The 18,234-nt window shown below is 41.4% G+C and overlaps 3 protein-coding genes across 10 annotated transcripts in view; 1 reads left to right on the top strand and 2 right to left on the bottom strand.

Annotated features, from left to right (window-relative positions):
• Positions 1-709, bottom strand: part of LOC139669187 (inositol 1,4,5-triphosphate receptor associated 2-like) — a 70,395-nt gene extending 69,686 nt beyond the window's left edge. The window contains exon 1 of the mRNA XM_071549635.1: positions 681-709. Within this exon, the coding sequence (XP_071405736.1) occupies positions 681-709 (29 nt within the window). The remainder of the gene's footprint in view (positions 1-680) is intronic.
• Positions 1-13,473, bottom strand: part of DNAI7 (dynein axonemal intermediate chain 7) — a 113,986-nt gene extending 100,513 nt beyond the window's left edge. The window contains exons 1-10 of the mRNA XM_071550068.1: positions 12,838-13,473; positions 12,555-12,575; positions 9,562-9,616; positions 9,082-9,158; positions 7,566-7,667; positions 5,241-5,378; positions 3,852-3,998; positions 2,710-2,813; positions 1,398-1,677; positions 927-1,017 (exon numbers count right to left, since the gene is read on the bottom strand). Coding sequence (XP_071406169.1) covers positions 927-1,017; positions 1,398-1,677; positions 2,710-2,813; positions 3,852-3,998; positions 5,241-5,378; positions 7,566-7,667; positions 9,082-9,158; positions 9,562-9,616; positions 12,555-12,575; positions 12,838-13,473 — 1,651 coding nt within the window. The remainder of the gene's footprint in view (positions 1-926; positions 1,018-1,397; positions 1,678-2,709; positions 2,814-3,851; positions 3,999-5,240; positions 5,379-7,565; positions 7,668-9,081; positions 9,159-9,561; positions 9,617-12,554; positions 12,576-12,837) is intronic.
• Positions 12,829-17,844, top strand: ETFRF1 (electron transfer flavoprotein regulatory factor 1). 8 transcript variants are annotated; one of them, XM_071551593.1, is made up of 3 exons: positions 12,829-13,137; positions 14,643-14,748; positions 14,849-15,155. In XM_071551593.1, exons 2-3 carry the CDS (start codon positions 14,704-14,706, stop codon positions 15,062-15,064), a joined length of 261 nt encoding a protein of 86 aa, XP_071407694.1. In that variant the 5' UTR covers positions 12,829-13,137; positions 14,643-14,703; the 3' UTR covers positions 15,065-15,155. The 8 variants fall into 8 exon arrangements, 7 of the variants coding, with proteins under 7 accessions (XP_071407694.1, XP_071407692.1, XP_071407695.1 ...); XM_071551591.1 differs by having other exon boundaries at positions 12,830-13,089; positions 14,849-15,156; XM_071551594.1 differs by having other exon boundaries at positions 12,830-13,041.
• Positions 17,845-18,234: the final 390 nt, after the last annotated feature.

Below are 18,234 nucleotides of genomic sequence, written 5' to 3' on the forward strand. Positions count from 1 at the left end.
AAAATGTCATTGAGGCATCAGTGCCATGGACAAAAATGGTTAGAAATATTTTTCTAAAGAAATCAAAACAAGCAAGCCCACATAAAACACCACATGGGATGCTACAGGAGAGAGAAGTTACTGTTGACAAGAATGAAGAAAAAATGTTCAGTACTGTAAAAACAGCTACTGTAAGTGTTGTGAAAGTTGCTTTGAGAGAGTGAGATCATGTCAAAAAATGACAACTATCTATACAAACTGCCTTCAAGCTTTTTTTAAAGAAACCAAGGGGAAATGGTGATAATTTCTTGTCATATTTAATTGCATTATGCAGGTGTTTTATTCTACTGTATTCACACAACACCACAGTGTCCTTTTGAAGTTATTCTGAGGAACAAAAGTTACAAGAATTAAAAAAAACCATCATTTTAATAGCAGTCACAGTGGTAACTTGCACTTCAATTTCCTTTAAAAAAAATAATACAAAAAATGGTAATAGTTTGCAGTTTTTTATTTCAGTCTATTCTACCAGAAAACTCAGTTATGAAACCAAAGCATGACACAAACAATGCTGAAGAAATTGATAATTTGTGTGGGCCAGATAAACTGCTTTATTTCCTCGAATTAGGCCTTGTTTTAACAGAGGGTCATATGAATCTTGCTTTAAGCACACAATTAGGTAACACCAAGGAACACTCTACAACACTGAAATGGCAAACACTATATGCATTTGAGTACCTTTATTTCTCAGGGAGTCAGGCTCACCAGAGAGCCTGGGAGATGCAAAGATATTGTGCATCTCACCCAGAAACATACACTCCATAATAATACAGAAACTACAGAAAGGGAAGAAACTGCATCTGCACAGAAACATAAACAGTAAATAAAAGAACGTAAGTGTGGGGACAAATTCCCTGTTATGCTGCAGATGAAAGCTAAGCAATGACCTTGGGATGATCTGTCTGAGATGGCTGATTTCCTCTCAGTGTCCTCCCCTGTAGCAATGGTACTGTGCTGTTCTTTCCTGAAGGATTGCACCTGCAGAGAAGGCAGGATGAATGGGGTGGGAAAGGGTTACGGGGGGGATCCTTCCGCCCCGTTCCCCCCGCCCCTCTTTCCCCTGCCCCTCTTCCCCCCACCGACCCCACTCTCTGCCCCAGCCATCCCCCACCCCACTGTCAACTCCACTCCTCCTTCCCTCTTATCCTTCCTTCACCTTCCCTTTCCCTTCCCTCCCTTTCCCCATGCCTTGATCCTACTCCTCATCTCCCACCCACCCAAGTTCCTCTAACTTGCCCTTCCCCCTATAAAACATTGCAGACTTTGCCTCTCCTGCACAGCCCTCACTAAGAGGCTGGGACTGGGCCTCGACTTCACAAGAGCAATAGGCAATGTCCCCTGGGAGGGTCTGGCCGTACCTTTCTCCCCTCAGGACCTGTTTCTTCTCCAGCACCTACACTGGGTTCTTCTCTGGGTTTCTTTCCCTCTTCTCCTGGTTCTTCTGCACTGTCTTTTGGGTGCTCACTTGCCTCTTTGCTCTCCAAGGTTTCCAGGTTTGGCAGCCCTTGGCAGAGCAGCCAAAGGGGAGACACATGGTCGTAGCGAGTGTGCAGAATGCGAACAGCAACACTGCTCAGAGCCAGGGACTTGGGCAGATCAAATCCATGCTGGGCATCAGTGAACATGTGACTTTTGAACCTGGGAATGACAGTTGAAAAGAAAAAAAAAGTTAGATTGGCAGCACTCACTTTTGTATTTCTCCAGACATATTCAAATCTCTTTTGTGACTTGTTGCACTGCGTAAGAAACAGAGTGGGATGTCACGATACTGGTACTGACAGCTGTCTGTGAGAACCTCCCAGCAAAGCCAGAACTGCACTAAAGGCAGCAGGAGCTGCAAAAGAATGTCTTGACAGGATGACAGTGAGGCACAATCAGATGGCAGCTCTTCTATACAGTACAGTCCTGGTACAGCTGACTCATCTCAAGGGCAAATCCTACACAGGTGAAGCCACCGGCTGTCTGGGTTACATCAGCCTCAGCACCTTGCAAAATAATTCAAATAACACTTATTTTTGGGTAAGATCAGCTGCTCACAAGTTCTAAGAATCTTCTGGTAAAGGGACATTCAGGTTTTAATTGTTGGGTGACTATTTGAAGCGCACCTCTATGCTGAACAAAGGTGGGCTCCTCCTAAAGGTCAGTGTGACATTCCTCAGCTTTCGAATTATCTTAGCAAAGCTTACAGCAACAGGCCCTTAGTCGAGGTAAACTCCTTTTATTCCTCTTATTTTTGGACTGGAAACAGGAAGTCTGCTCCAAAATCTTGGTTTGAAAAGTCTAACACTTAAATAGCAATCAAATAAAACCCCAAATCTTTGATTCAAAACCCACTATGGAGCATCCCAGGCTCTAGGATTTCTTATCTAACACAGAATTGAGCACAAAGCCTCAGTCACTGCTTTGCAAGCCACAGTATCAGTGTAGAAAACATTTAATGCATCACCAAGAAACATCACTTCAAAGGAATTCCAATGCTCTGCATAAGTTTGATTGTTTTTCTTCAAAATTTGGTCCAACAGTAACTGGTTCTACAGCTGCATTTTAAGATAAAAATTTAGACATATTTATATATGGTAAAGATTATGAGCAATTGGTTCTTGGTGTTTACTCAGCTTTGATAGACAAGGCCAGGCCTCATTTCAAATGAAGAATCTCAGAGTGCTGTACCTTACTTTCTTCTTCAGATTGACCCAAATACAGAAAGTAACATTTTTATCCTTTATGACTGCCTGCATATTTCCAGTTTCAGAGTCTTCATACATACTAGCTGTCTACAAAGAAAAAAGCCAATTAAATAATTTTTTTTCTTATTTCTATCACTTTGATTTACTTACATTTACACTTGAATAAATAAAAATAAAAAAATACATGTAAGACTGAAAATGCACCAGCCCGGCTGTGTTGTATTTATGTACTAAAACACAACAGTTATAAACTCAAATTTCTTGGCTAAAATGTGAACTATGTTCTTTTTCTTCCTCTGATTTCATAAATTCTGTCAGCCAAATACTGCCCAGATCTGGGTTCTGACATTATTACCTCAATGGCACTGCCTGTTTCCCTTAATCATGTGCCCTCAAAGATACTCCTCAGGACAAGGAATAATAAAAGAAAAAAAAAGTACTTACTAAGCAACAATGGACTCATTGCCCAGATTATTTTACAATTTAGGCAGTATAAAACCTGAGAAATGATAATTACTTTAGGAGTTTAATCCTAAACTCAGTAAAGACAATCAAGAATTTAACATTTCTTAATTTGCTGAGGACTTTGACTATGAACACACAACTGGTGCACCATTTCCTTTACTATTTCTCCTGGTTTTGTTTCCTCCAGCAAGATTCTTTTGTTACACATACTTATATATATGATTAATACACTTGAAAATGCAAGATACATGCACTGATTCCCAAGCACTTTTCCTTTCCTTGTTTAAATACCCTTCACTCTTCCCAAGATCTTAGTTTAGAAAATATTTTGTATTAAAAAAATGTGCACAAGGCAACCTTATCACTTTTTCACATTTGCAATTTTTTTTGTAGTGTCACTGAGGCAAAGCAGGAAACAAATTTCATTCAGAATCCTGCCTTGCTTTCACAGCATCTCCAAATCTCACAATAATTTAATCTTTAGCGACCTAATGATGAGAATTTCACCAACAAAGGTCAGATTTTCAGGAGTTTTGGAGAATTCCAAGTCTGGAATGTGCTACACACATGATGTGTTTATACACAGCCATCCCAACAAGACATTTGGAGCTGACCTTGGCTGCACAGCACAAATCCCAACTCCAGAGCAGTGGATCTCACCTTCAGCAGCTGCTGTGTAGCTCCATTGTACTTGTGCCGCAGCAGAGTCTGCAATTCCAGAATGGATTCCTGGTACTGGACTGCTTCTTTTTCTGCCATCTCAGGTGGTGGTGTGTCCATCAAAAGAAGCTGCAAGTTCTCAATTAACTGGAAGACATTATATGTGGGAAAAGGATCTCTGTTTTGACACCACCCTTAATCTGCTCTGTGTTCTGGCATCAAAGATGAAGCAAATTTGCTGCCTTTCTACCTAAAAAGATCTTAAGTCAGAAATAAACAACTCTAAAACTGTGCTAAGGCAGCATTTCTCACAGAGACACAGTGCAAGAAATTCCAGGATCCAAAGATCCATTCCTTTCCTCCAGTTCCTTCATTCCTTGACCTGTGGGCTGTGAAATCTTGGCTTGCAGTCACAGATCATTTATTGACCTGGACTGGTCATATGATGAAGCCTTTTGAGCCAAAATTAGTGTTAATGAAAAGTTTATGGCTGCAACCATATTTTTCAGTGGCAATAATCTCAACTGTGGAATCCTAAATAAATAAAGACATAGAGAAATTACATTTTAATGTAATTATTATCAGCTATCAGTTGAAATTCTTGGGAAGGACTTGCACATTCCCCGCTGGCTCAGACAAAATTGGAGCACCCAGGAGGCACTGCTAGACAGAAAATAAAGCTCAGAACCAAACCAGCCCAAGGACACCTGTATTACACATGAAACTTTCCCCCTCCATTCCTGGAAGACCCCATTTCACTTTCTGAAAAAGGCAGCATAAATTAAAATAAAATCCTAAAATTCTACACTGAAGTGAAAATAAAATCCTACATTTACAGAGCAGGCCCAAATTGCTTGGCTTGGTAACTCCTGTTGGTAAACATCAATTTTGGGAACTCCTGATTTTACAGGACATTTCACTGGTTCAAGGGGTACAAAATGAGGCTGTTGCCCACCAAAACATTTATATATGACACAAATACTTCCGAGATTGGCTCAGTTGGTTAAAACTTGGTGGTAATAATGCCAAGGTCATGGGTTCAATCCCCTGTATGGGCCATTGACTTCAGAGTTGGACTCGATGAGCCTTGTGGGTCCCTTCCAACTCAGAACAGTCTGGGATTCTGTGAATTTATATGCTCTGGTTCAAGGTTTAAAATGGAAAGCAAGATGGATGTTGGCATATTAGAGCTCAGTGCAGAAACACTGCACTTAAATCCCTTAAAAGCATCTTTAAAGTTAATAGAAATCTTACTAGGGTTAACAATAAAAAAAAGTTAAAACTCCAGTAAAACCTTTAGGTTTTGAAGGTTACAGCCACAAAAAGAAGCAAAACCAGTTGGAGGGTTAAGGCTGTGTTAAGCCCAAAATACACCATTTTAACACTTACCTTGAGCACCTGGGCCCCCTTCTCCATCACAAGCTGAACATCCTCATCCTGCTCCTCACGCCACAAGCTCAGGAAGGTGTTGAGTTCCCGCAGCACCGTCGGGTCAGGGCTCCCATCACAGCTCAGGTAGCGCTGCCACTGCAGAGCAGGGACAGAGGATTCAGCACAGGGGCTGTTGGAATCACAGGGAAAAGCCAATTACAGTGGCACATTCACACCTGCACCTCACTGGGGTTCCAACCCCACCTCAGCCAGAAGAATCACAGAATCCCAGACTATTCTGAGTTGGAAGGGACCCACAAGGATCATCGAGTCCAACTCTTAAGTCAATGGCCCACACAGGGGATTGAACCCATGACCTTGGCACTATTATAACCAAGTTTTAACCAACTGAGCTAAGCTTTGATATTAAGATCCTTCTGCCCTCCCAACACCTGCTGTTCACACTTATTTCTCAGTTGTTTCTGTTCTCACACAGCTACAAAAGCAATGAATGAATTCAGCACCTGTCACAAAGGAGGGGCTGAAAGAAGCAATGGCTGAGAAACGAAAGGAGGAATCACAGGCAGATGGTTCTGAAAAACTGAAAATTCTTACACTGCTTAAAAACCTCTACTCCAACGTGTTTCTCCTTTCTCTGCCTCTACAGAAGATTTCCTCCCTCTTACCAGCACCAGTTCAACTGCTGCAAAAAACTCTGGTGGGAATGTGACATCCCACATTAGGCCTTTCTTAATAATTCTGTTTTCAAATCAGTTATTGGTCATCCTCATAAGTGGTGGAAAGAAAAAACTTAGTGGCAGACTAAACCCACTTAATGCTAAACATAAGCCTAACATTGGCTCATGGGATCAGTTTATCACCTATAATGTAATTTTTTCATCCATATAATAGGATATTAAGGAAACATTGCCTCCCTGTTTGCTGAAGATTAATAACACCACGTTACTGCAGATTGCATTACAAAGTAAAAAGGATCATTTAAAGCAAAAACACTTGTACAATTGCATTCCCAACCACTTCCATAAGCATTTCCACTGAATTCCAAGATAGCAATGGCAGGTGAGTGCTGAGTGCACTGGAAATGTCTGTATAAAAGATTGATGAGCCTTCAGTAATTAAAATATCTGATTTCTTTTATCTTTGCACTTAACACAGGGTTTCACTTTCATCATCACATCCTTAAATAACAGCACTTGTTCTTTGAGGAAAAGGATAAATTTTATGAAATTTTAAATATATATAAATATAATATAAAAATATATAAATATATATAAAACCTATAAAATTAAATAAATATATGATACAAAAATATATACAGAAATATAAATATAAATACATATATATATATATGTATATTTTAAATATATATATATATATATATGTTAATCTGAACTGAAATTGTACAGAAATAGATGTGGAAACTCAGCATTTGATATTCTGTATTTCTTTTGCCCTAAATAAGTAACAGACTAATCCAAACTGGTAATTCCCATAAGCTACCAGTATTTGATTAAAAGATTTATTTTAAAAAAACAGTTCTATTTTGCCTTTACTTTTGAAAACAAAAAAGCTTTTTGTCTCTCCTTCCAAGAAACACTCATAAACAACAACTGGCAATGATCACAAGCTGGAACAGAGAAATGCCAATTGCATTTAAATTAAAATGAGCTGTCAAAGTGGCTGCTCAAAGATCCTGTGGTACCTCCAACCTTAAAATTCTCAAAACCCAACTGAGCACCTTGATGTGACTTCAGAGTTTGCCCTGCTTTGTGCAGGAGGTTGAACTCCATGGATTTCAGAGGTGCTCTCTAACATGATTTATCCTAGGAGTCTAAATTTGTTCTGCTTTAAGAGGATTAAATGATAAACAAGACAAAGAGAAAAACCCTCCTCTACCCACAAGTCAATTTAACCTTCCCTGGGACCAAACTGTCCAAATCTCACATCACATTGTTACTGGGTGATGTCTGCAAGATGGATTCACATGGGAGGAATATTTCTATATTTTACTATTTCAAATTTAACTTTACAGGTACACAACACCATTGTGTGACAATTCAACCACCCTAAACTGCAGACGTGGGTTCTTAGCTGCATTTGCCTCTGTTTCCAGCTCTCTATGTGCCAAGTTTTGGCCAATCTCTCTCCCAGTGATGAGCTGTTATATCCAGGAACCACTGCAACAAATGTTGTCAATTGTCTCAAAATCTATATATAAAAAAATTAAGCCCTGGTAGAGCGTTTTTTGTGTGAAATGTTTAAAAGTGGGATGAATTAAAGCAATAGAAAGGAAGGCCAAAGGCTTTTGGCAAGAACCCTCACCTGTGCACCTGCTCTATAATCCATTTTCCACTGCTGTGCAGACAGAAACTTCTGCTCCAGTGAATGAAACTCTGCTAGTTCAGTCTCCTTTTGTTCTTGGTACTGTTAAAATACAGGCATATGAAACAGAGCAATTAAAAGTTTTCACTTCCTTCTTACAATTATTGTACATAAAACAAACACATTTGGGATATTTGAATGAGTTACTATTTAAACAAATCCAAACACTGGTAACTTGGGGGGTTTTATGAAACATTCAATTGAGAAGACTCTGCTAGTTTGCAAAATGTTATTGTCATGACATGTCATGACAGTTGCTGAGCCAGCTGATAAATAGAACATGTCATATGATTTTTAACCTCTGCCTTGAACAGTTTCCATATCATCATCCTAATGGGAGCTGCTTAAAATGTAAGCCTATGCTGGAAAATTGTGTGCAAAATTATTTTATCTTTTCCTTATAATCTCTATACTTTTAAGTTCATCTTCTCCCCAGGGAAAAAAACATGTTCTGTGAAGTACAAAAGGCAGAGGCAAGAATAAATATTTCAAAAAATAAAAAAAATAATTGTTGCAAATGTCCTTTTTGCTTTGAAAACACAAAAATATTTATAAACTACCAATCAGTTTCTGTTCCGAATTCTTGTTTTCTCAGAAACATAAATATATATGTGTGTGTGTATATACATATTTATAGTTATATATGTATGTATATATGTATGTGTATATATTTATATATATATGTCTATATATGTATATGTGTTTATATATATATACACGTCTGTATATATGTATGTATAGATATGTGTGTGTATATATTAATATATATTTTCAGTTATATATGTATATATACATGTATATATATTTATATATGTATAGTTATATATGTATGTGTATATATATTTTTATATATATATTTCTATATATATGTATAAAGATATATTTATATATAGAGATATATTTATAGTTATATATATGCACAAACAAATCAGAGTAACATGTAACCAATTGGGGAATTTACACCAACATTTTCTTGCCCAATGTAATTCTGGGGAACACAAGAAATACATTCAACTCTAAGCATAAGGGAAATGGAAAATAAAAGGGGCATTTATTCAAACTGGAGTATCACATATCACAAAATTTAATGTATTTACATGTATCAAAACCAGGTAAGACTTTCTCATCTGTTTTTGTCAATCAAAGCAACACTAAGCCAAACATTTGCTCAGTGAAAGAACAGTGTGGAAGTAAAAAATCAGCACCACTTTCTTTGACTTTACATGCATTTTATTTCATTACTAATCCAACTCAATTAGTGGGATCTCACTTTCCAGTGCCCTGAACAGATTTTAGGACTAAGTTAATCCGAGCTGGAAAATTCCCTCGATATTCTTCCCAACAGTAAGTACACAAGGAAATGAATTCCTACTCTCACACTAAATTACCAATGTTTTCCAGACCTTGGGTCAGGTTTAGAAAGAGGATTCGCTTTTTTCAGTGGGTACAAACTCACTTTTGCCTCCAGCTTTTCCAGGCGCTCTCGATACAGTCTCTCCTTCTCAAGTCTTGCTGCTTCTCGTTCAGCTTCATCTGAAGGGTGGGAAACAAGATCAAGAGCATCATTATATTTTGCTTAATAAAACCAGACAAATGATTTTGTTGCTAACAAAATGATCATAAAATGAGCAACATAAACATCTACCATTGCACAGAAATCTTCCACGTGAGTCAAATTAATCTGACTCACAGTACTAAAACATTCCATCTATGGAACTACCCCATCTTCTTCCCAAGGTCTTAATTGCAGTAGAAAAAATTAGAGAATTGCTCTGATAGACAAGTGAGATGTGCCATCAAGTAACATAGAATTGTGCCCACACCAGAAAAGGGAGAGGAATCCCCTGTGTTTGTGAGACAGAGATACCAATTTCTGTACATTTATTTAAAAGGAGTGATTTGCCCACCACACTCCCATAAATGAGGGCACCAGTACCTTGCTGGGCCTTCAGCAATGCTGCTTTTTTGCCTTTGTCCTTTCTGCCACCAGCCTTAATGTTTGCAATAAATGAGAAGAAAACAAATGTCAGTGTCACTTTAATACATTCTGGGATGTTTTAACACATTCTGTAAGTTTGCCCTTCTAATGTGATCCCTGAATTAAAATTTTAGAACACACTGAGTCAACAAAGCCCCCAGAACGGCAGCAATTTTCTGCTCATTTTCATGATAGAACGTTTTAGGAAATACCAGGAAATGTATTTTGGGGTAAGTTTGGCATTTGGAAGCATCTAATTCAAAAGACAAGTAACAAAGAGTTCTTTTTTTCTGTTACAAAATCCTCATTGCAACTTCAGACAGTCCACTATTCAACCTCCTGCCTAATTTTAAAATAACTATATTTTAAACTTGGATTTCTCAGAAATTATTGTATTAATTCTTGGTGGTCTGGGTATACAGTTTATAAAAATAAAAGACAAAAATCTACTGTCATGTAACAAGTGAACCAAATTAGAACACTGATTTTTGTCCTGTAATTCACAGAATTCACAGATTTCTGAGTGACGATACACATGAAAATGTGTGATAAGTGGATCTAAACTGCAAAATTAATTCCCAGCCAAGATTACTGTTTATGAGTGGGGCAAAGAAGGCTATTTTTTTTGTGCACCTGAGAAAATAAACATGATATTCTGCATGGTTTCCTCCACATGCTGGAGCCTAAGAGTGACAGCAACCTAAACTCGGGTTGAAATGCAAGGTATTGATGAAAAAATACACCAAGGAAATACATCCTGATCCTTTTGATGCACAAAGTGGGTTACAAATACTGTTATTTGATACTTGATTCTGATTATAAATAAGTACTTGGAAAGCTGTTCACTTCACCCTACTTTGCATGGCAATAAATACATAGATAAGGGTGACTTTGAGGTTATCACAAAGCTGAAACAAACCCAATGGTAACAATTTATGAGTAACACAGGTACACCCACCAAAGTTTGAGTGCATCTTTCCACATCTGTTATCAAACCATTTCTTTGCAAAATTACCCTACAACAGTCAGTAAAATCCACCATTCTACCCATTAAGATTTCAGGGAAGAATCAGTTCTTTTCACTTAAACAAACAAACAAATAAATCTTTGATTACTTTCAGAGAAAATGGAAAATCTGTTCTATTATCTGTAATCACTTTCCAGCCTATTTCTTTTCCCATTCTTACGACTTCACACAGCACTGACCAGACTGAGATGCACAGCTGGGGGATGGTGGATCAATTGATTATCACTGAATTAAAATAATCCAGAGGATGAATTCATACAATCCAGTTCCCCATGGACTTCTGCCTGTTGACCCTCCGCCCACCATAATCTGTGTCCAGCCTGTGCTTCTGCAATCAGAGAATTACTGAGGCTGGAAAAGCCCTCCAAGATCAGCGAGTCCAACCTGTGATCAATCGCCACCTTGTCCCCCAGCCCAGAGCACTGAGTGCCACATATAGTCATTCCTTGGACACCACCAGACATGGGCACTCCAAACATCCCTGGGCAGCCCCTTCTAATTTTTAACCACTCTCTCCATGAAAAAATCATTCCTGATGTCCACCCTGAACATCCCCTGGCACAGCTTGAGGCCATTTAATCTTGTCCTGTCCTTTGTTCCCTGGGAGAAGAGCTTGACCCCCACTTGGCTACAACAACCTCCTTTCAGGGAGTTCCAGAGAGTGAGAGGGTCCCACCTGAGCCTTCTTTTCTCCAGGCTGAGCCCTCCCAGCTCCCTCAGCTGCTCACCAGATTTGTGTTCCACACCTTTTCCAGGCTCTATCCCCTTCTCTGGACTCATTCCAGCACCGCAGTGTCTTTCTCGCAGTGAGAACTGGACACAGGGTTTGAGGAGTGGCCTCCCCAGTGCCCAATACAAAGGCATAATCATAGAATCGATTGGGTTGGAAAAGACCTCCGAGATCATCAAGTCCAACCCTTGGGCCAACTCCAGTCCCTTTACCAGATCATGGCACTCAGTGCCACGGCCAAGCTCGCTTTAAAAACCTCCAGGGATGGGGAATCCACCTTCTCTCTGGGCAGCCCATTCCAATGCCTGAGCACTCTCTCTGCAAAGAAGTTTTTTCTGCTCTCCAACTTCAATTTTCCCTGGCAGAGCATGAGCCCGTGCCCCCTTGTCCTATTGCTGAGTGCCTGGGAGAAGAGATCAACCCCCACCTGGCCAGAACTTCCCTGCAGGGAGTTCCAGACAGTGCTGAGGTCACCTCTGAGCCTCCTCTTCTCCAGGCTAAACACCCCCAGCTCCCTCAGCCTCTCCCCACTGCACTTGTGCTCCAGTCCCTTCTCCAGCCTTGTTGCTCTTCTCTGGCCCCGCTCCAGCCCCTCAATCTCTTTCCTCAACTGAGGGGCCCAGAACTGAACACAACACTCAAGGTGTGGCCTCCCCAAGGCAGAGTCCAGGGGAAGGGTCACTGCCCTGGGCCTGGTGGCCACTCAAGGTTTGATCCAGGCCAGGATCCCATTGGCCTTCTTGGGTCCCACTTGAGCCTCCTTTTCTCCAGGCTAAGCCTCCTCAGCTGCTCACCAGATTTGTGCTTCACACCCTTCCCCAGCTCCATCCCCTTCTCTGGACTCACTCCAACACTTCAGTGTCTCTTGCAGTGAGAACTGGCCACAGGATTGAGGAGTGGCCTCCCCAGTGCTCAACACAAAGGGATAATCCCTGCCCTGCTCCTGGCACAGAGCCAGGACACGGCTCTCTGCTTGGACACCCCGTGCCAAACAAACCCCCCAGGCTGCCCTGGCACTTCCCTCTGGGAGCGCTGCAGGAACACAGCTTGGTCTCCCTGCACAAAGCACACAAGTTTGGTGTCCTGGAGATGCCTCTTGCTCCTTCAAATTCGATTAAACCTGAGCAACTGTCCCAGCAAAAGAAAAAAAAAGTAAACACAACAGTGAACTAGAGCATGTTTCCGCCTACCTACCTTATTTTTCGGTTTTGGACCCTAAAAGATCAGGAAAAAAGGGAAAGTGAACATCAGAGGGCAAGGTATCAAATATAAAAGAATAATTAGAAAATACAACTAGTCTGTAAAATTAGATGAGATTAACTATTGAAAAACTATAATGAGAATAACTTCAATACTGCAGATAATTAGCAACCACTCCCTGATGGGAACGCCTTGGCCCGGCCCTTCGCACCCGGCCTCTCTGCACCTCCCGATCCTTATCCACCCCATCACCCGGCCCTTCCCTTTACCCCCGCACCATGGCCCGCTGCCGCTTGGCCGCAGGATCCCAATCCCAGCAAGATTCCAGAAGATCCCACCAGGATCTCCACACAACTTCGGGATCCGCCCGGCCGGGCCGAGCCCGCCCCCGGCGCATGCGCAGCGCGGCCCGGCCTGGGGGCGGCTCCGGGGGCGGCTCCGGGGGCGGCGGGTGAGACCCGGCCCGGCATTCCTGGGATCGGTGAGACCGGGCCCGGCATTCCCGGGATCGCACTGGGAATCGGGATCGGTGAGACCCGGCCCGGCATTCCCGGAATCGCGCTGGGAACCGGGATCGGTGAGACCGGGCCCGGCATTCCCGGGATCGCGCTGGGAACCGGGATCGGTGAGACCGGGCCCGGCATTCCCGGGATCGCGCTGGGAACCGGGATCGGTGAGACCGGGCCCGGCATTCCCGGGATCGCACTGGGAACCGGGATCGGTGAGACCGGGCCCGGCATTCCTGGGATCGCACTGGGAACCGGGATCGGCGAGACCCGGCTGGGGCTGGCCCGGGATCCAGGAATCCTGTCCTTGGAGCTTTGGTTGTGGCTGCCCCATCCCAGGCAGTGTCCCAGGCCAGGCTGGACGGGGCTTGGAGCACCCCGGGATGGCGGGAGGTGTCCCTACCCATGGGACGCGCTTTAAGGTCCCGTCCAGCACAGGCCCTTCTGTCTTTACAAAATAAACCCCAGTTACTTTGTTACTTACCGCATTATTTTTCTTCTGACCTTGTCAGCCTTTTGCCAGCGGGCAATGGCCTCAATTGTAATACACTTAGTTTTAAGAAAGTAAAACTTATGAATACAACAGTTGCTGGAATTCCTGGTTAGATCTATATATCTATACACATATTTATTTATTTATTTATATACACACATGTATATGTATGTATATATATGTATGTATATATGTATGTAAATATGTAAGATAGAAATATATGAATTATATATATAAATTTATACGACTATATCAATATACAGATCTATGAACCATATAAATATACGACTATATATCATATATAAACCTAAGTATCCATTAAAGTATTATAAATAATATAATCAGTATAAAATACATAAGATGTATTAATATATAATATAGAAATATATGAACCATATAAATGCACAAAGATATTATACATACAAATATATAACATAAATAGATCTAAATATCCATTATAAGTATTATAAATGTTATAATCAAGATGTAATATATATAATTATATACTTAATCTATATTTAATATAAACACAATATACTTTATATAAATCTAAGTAGCCATTATAAGTACTATAAATGTTATAATCAAAATATATAAATATCTACTCGTATATTTAATATTTAATATAAACACACTTAACAATATATTTTATATAAATCTAAGTATCTGTTATAAGTATTATATTATAATCAATATATAATATATAAATATCTACTCATATATTTAATAAATTATTAATATAAACACATTTAACAACATATTTTATATAAATCTAAGTATCCATTATAAGTATTATAAATATTATAATCAATATAATATATATGATTGTATATTTAATATATATTTAGTATAAGCACATTTACTGATATATTTTATATAAATCTTAAATATCCATTGTAAGTATTGTTATAATCAATATATAAATATACACTCATATATTTAATATATATTAAATATAAACACATTTAACTATATTTTATATAAATCTAAGTATTAAAATGTTATAATCAATATATAATATATAAATATATTAGTATATATTTAATATTGTCACATTTAAAAATGTATTTTATATACCTTCAGGTAAAAACCCCAAACAAACCAAAAAATCAGACAAGAATAAAGAGTTCACCGAAATGTGAGAATGGCCAATCCTTTAAGAGGGGAAGTGGTGAGACTGTACAAAAATGTAAGTGTCTTAAATGCCACCAGCACTTTCCTTACCCAGAAAATAAACCTCTCTTGCTGCACACTCAGTTTATTAAAAACACGGTTTTTTTTCCTCCAAGCTGCTGTACCTTGGAAGGGAGTACCCCCAGGGAGCAGACTACTTTAGAAGCCGTTTGAAAGCAGCTTTTCTAAGACACAAGGACGAGAAAGATCCTGAAAAAATCAAGCAACTGATTGCACGGGGAGAATTTGTTGTAAAGGAGCTGGAGGCTTTGTACTTCCTGAGGAAATACCGGGCCATGAAGCAGCGCTACTACAGCGATGACAACCACTGAGCGTGCCTGTACCCCACCCCCAGGGAACTTAACAATAAAGGACATGTAACCTCCAAAGAAACCACATGTAAATCCTTCCAGCCCCTCTAAGGTACAAATTAGGACTTTGCTTCCCCTCAAACAGTGGCTTGAAGGATTTGGGTTGTGTTTTCCACAAAAGGTTTTATGGGGAATTGGTTTTCCTCAGCTGCTTTGGACCTCCTGGAACCAACAGGACAGGTGTGAAATGGTTTTGCAGGGAGGAGTGGTGGCACAGCTCTGTTCTGTTTCACTTCGGTATGTCCCTGGAACAGAAGCTCTTCTTACCTCATAAATGATTCTATGACAAGAGGGCACTGTCATAAGCTCTGCCAGGGGAGGTTTAGGTTGGATATTAGGAAGAAATTCTTTACAGAGAGTATGATCAGGCATTGGAATGGCCTGTCCAGAGAGGTGGTGGATTCTCCATCCTTGGAGGTTTTTAAACTGAGACTGGATGTGGCACTGAGTGCCATGGTCTAGTAATTGTGGTGGTAGTGGATCAAGGGTTGGATTTGACCTCAGAGGTCTTTTCCAACCCAGCTGATTCTATGATCCTATGTATTAGAATTTCAATTCAAAGAGCTAATGCTTGGTACTTGGCAGATGAGCCCCATATTGAAAGTCCTCTGCATTAAATGATTGGATTTCCACTGTAAATGAGCACCTTCTCAAAGTAAAGTTCTCTGCTGGGCCCTGGTGAGGCCACATTTGGGGTATGAGGTTCAATTCTGTCTCAGTTCATGAAAGATAAGAAGCTACTGGAGAGGGTCCAGCAGAGGCCACAAAGATGTTTATGGGTCTGGAGTGTCTCTCTTAGGAGGGGACACTGTAGGAGCTGGGCATGTTTATTCTGGAGAAGACAGAGGGAATCTCATCAGTGCAAATAAGTATCTCACAGGTGCCAGAGGGTGGTGCTAGACTGTTCAGTGACAGGACAAAGAGCAATGGCCATAAACTGAAACAAGAATTTTTACCTCAGCATGAAGAAGAACTTCTTCACACTGAGGGTGCCAGAGCACTGGAACAGCTGCCCAGGGGGGCCATGGAGTCTCCTTCTCTGGAAACATTCCAAACCCACCTGGATGTGTCCCTGTGACCCTGCCTTGGGGGGCGGGATTTCGACTTGGACTGGCTGATCTCCAGAGGTCCCTTCCAACCTGAACAATTCTGTGATTCTGTGAAAGTGAATTCCTAAAGCTTGTCCTCTCATCTGCTTAACTTGCAGAGGCACCACCTTCCTGTGTTAGGAACCTGATGACTGCGGGGTCAGGAAAGGGGTGAGTTTGAACAACAGTGGTCTAAGCACTGAAGGCAATTTCTGATACTGTTGTGTAACTGCTGCAGCAGGAATAGAGCATTTGATCTGTGCCCCAGGAAGAGTTTAGCCATAGGTGTTTGCTCCAGGGTATCTCTCCAGGCCTTGGCTGAACTCACACAGACTTGTGTCAGAGCTGATATTCTGTGCATTGTAAGGTTTGCTGGCATTTCCACCAACTAAACAACACTGGAGATAGAAATAATCTTGGAACTGTAAGTAAAGGATCACTGCAGTAGAGCTGTTGGCAGTAGCAAATCCTCAAACTGTCACAAATAAGTATTTTGGGGTTGCTGAAAGAACTGCCTGCACAGGTTTAATGTAAAAGTGAAAGTGTGACAAAGTGTGTTGGCAAAATTCACTCTGCTACTCAACTACATAGTTATAGAACACAGAGAAAAAGCAAAATGAAGTCTAAAATCAATCAATCTAAACCTAAAATCAACAAAAAATCATCTGTGTAGAGGCTGGGGATGGAAAAGGGGTAAGGATGGGAAAGGATAGAAGGAATAAAGGGGATTCCCCATTGAATCACAAGGTTCAGAGTGGACCCCCTTGCCAGACTGCCCTGGGCTGGAGAAACAGTTTAGGCCTTAACAGAACTTAACACTTAATTGATAGCTTGATTTAAACAATTGAACAAAAGATTCATACAGAATTTACCATAAGCCCAACAGTAACTCACTTATAGGTCTATTTTAGTTATGAATCTGAAGTACTTAAGGAGAGCAACATTCACAGTACATTTGCTGTAGGATATCCACACTCCCACAGACCTAAAGGAATATGCACCTGTGCAAAATCCCTCGAATTCAGTGCTCAAGTCGGATGCCCTTGCACCTTCTGAACAGCCTCCAGGAGCAGGGACAGCAGCCCAGGCTCTGTCATCATCACTGCAAACTGCAGAGTTCCCTGGCTCTGAGGCCCCACGCAGAGGGAGGTGCTGGCGTGTTCCAGGAGAGCTCCGAGGGTCTCCCTCAGGACTGCTGCTTGCAGGGTTCCAAGAGTTAGATTTAGTCACAGCAACTTTCCATCCTGATCAAAATTTGGGTCGATAACTCTCTGGGAAAATGTTGCCTTGCTTGGGCAAGAAAGAGGTTTCTGAGCCTCTTGGTTCGAAACCAAGAGCTTGTTGAGACAGCTGGGAACAATCTGCCTGATGAAGCTCAGTCCAGGTGCTGTTCATCAAGGCCTAAGGAGCATTTCTGAGCTGTGTGTGAAAAGGGGTCGTGGGGGGGATACATCACCACTCACACACCAAATTCTAGAACTGAATGTAAAAAATGAGAGTAGAACAGTCACCGTGACAAAACTGTGCTTCAGTTCCTGGCACCACATGGATGTGACAAATGGACCTTCCACACCACATGAGAGTGCTGGTGAACGGAGCTGCATCCAGTTGGTGGCAGGTCACCAGTGGTGTTCCCCAGGGGTCACTGTTGGGCCCAGTCCTGTTTAACATCTTTACTGATGATTTAGATGAGGGGATTGAGTCCATCAGCAGCAAATTTGCTGATGACACCAAGCTGGGAGGGAGTGTTGACCTGCTGGAAGGCAGGAGGGCTCTGCAGAGGGATCTGGAGAGACTGGAGAGATGGGCTGATTGCAATGGGATGAAGTTCAACAAGGCCAAGTGCAGGTCCTGCCCTTTGGCCACCCCAACCCCCTGCAGCGCTCCAGGCTGGGCACAGAGTGGCTGGGGAGCAGCCAGGCAGAAAGGGACCTGGGGGGACTGAGGGACAGGAAGCTCAACAGGAGCCAACAGTGTGCCCAGGGGGCCAAGAAGGCGAATGGGATCCTGGCCTGGATCCAAACTAGCGTGGCCAGCAGGCCC

This window comes from Pithys albifrons, chromosome 3 (assembly GCF_047495875.1).
Source record: "Pithys albifrons albifrons isolate INPA30051 chromosome 3, PitAlb_v1, whole genome shotgun sequence".
NCBI lineage: Eukaryota > Metazoa > Chordata > Aves > Passeriformes > Thamnophilidae > Pithys > Pithys albifrons.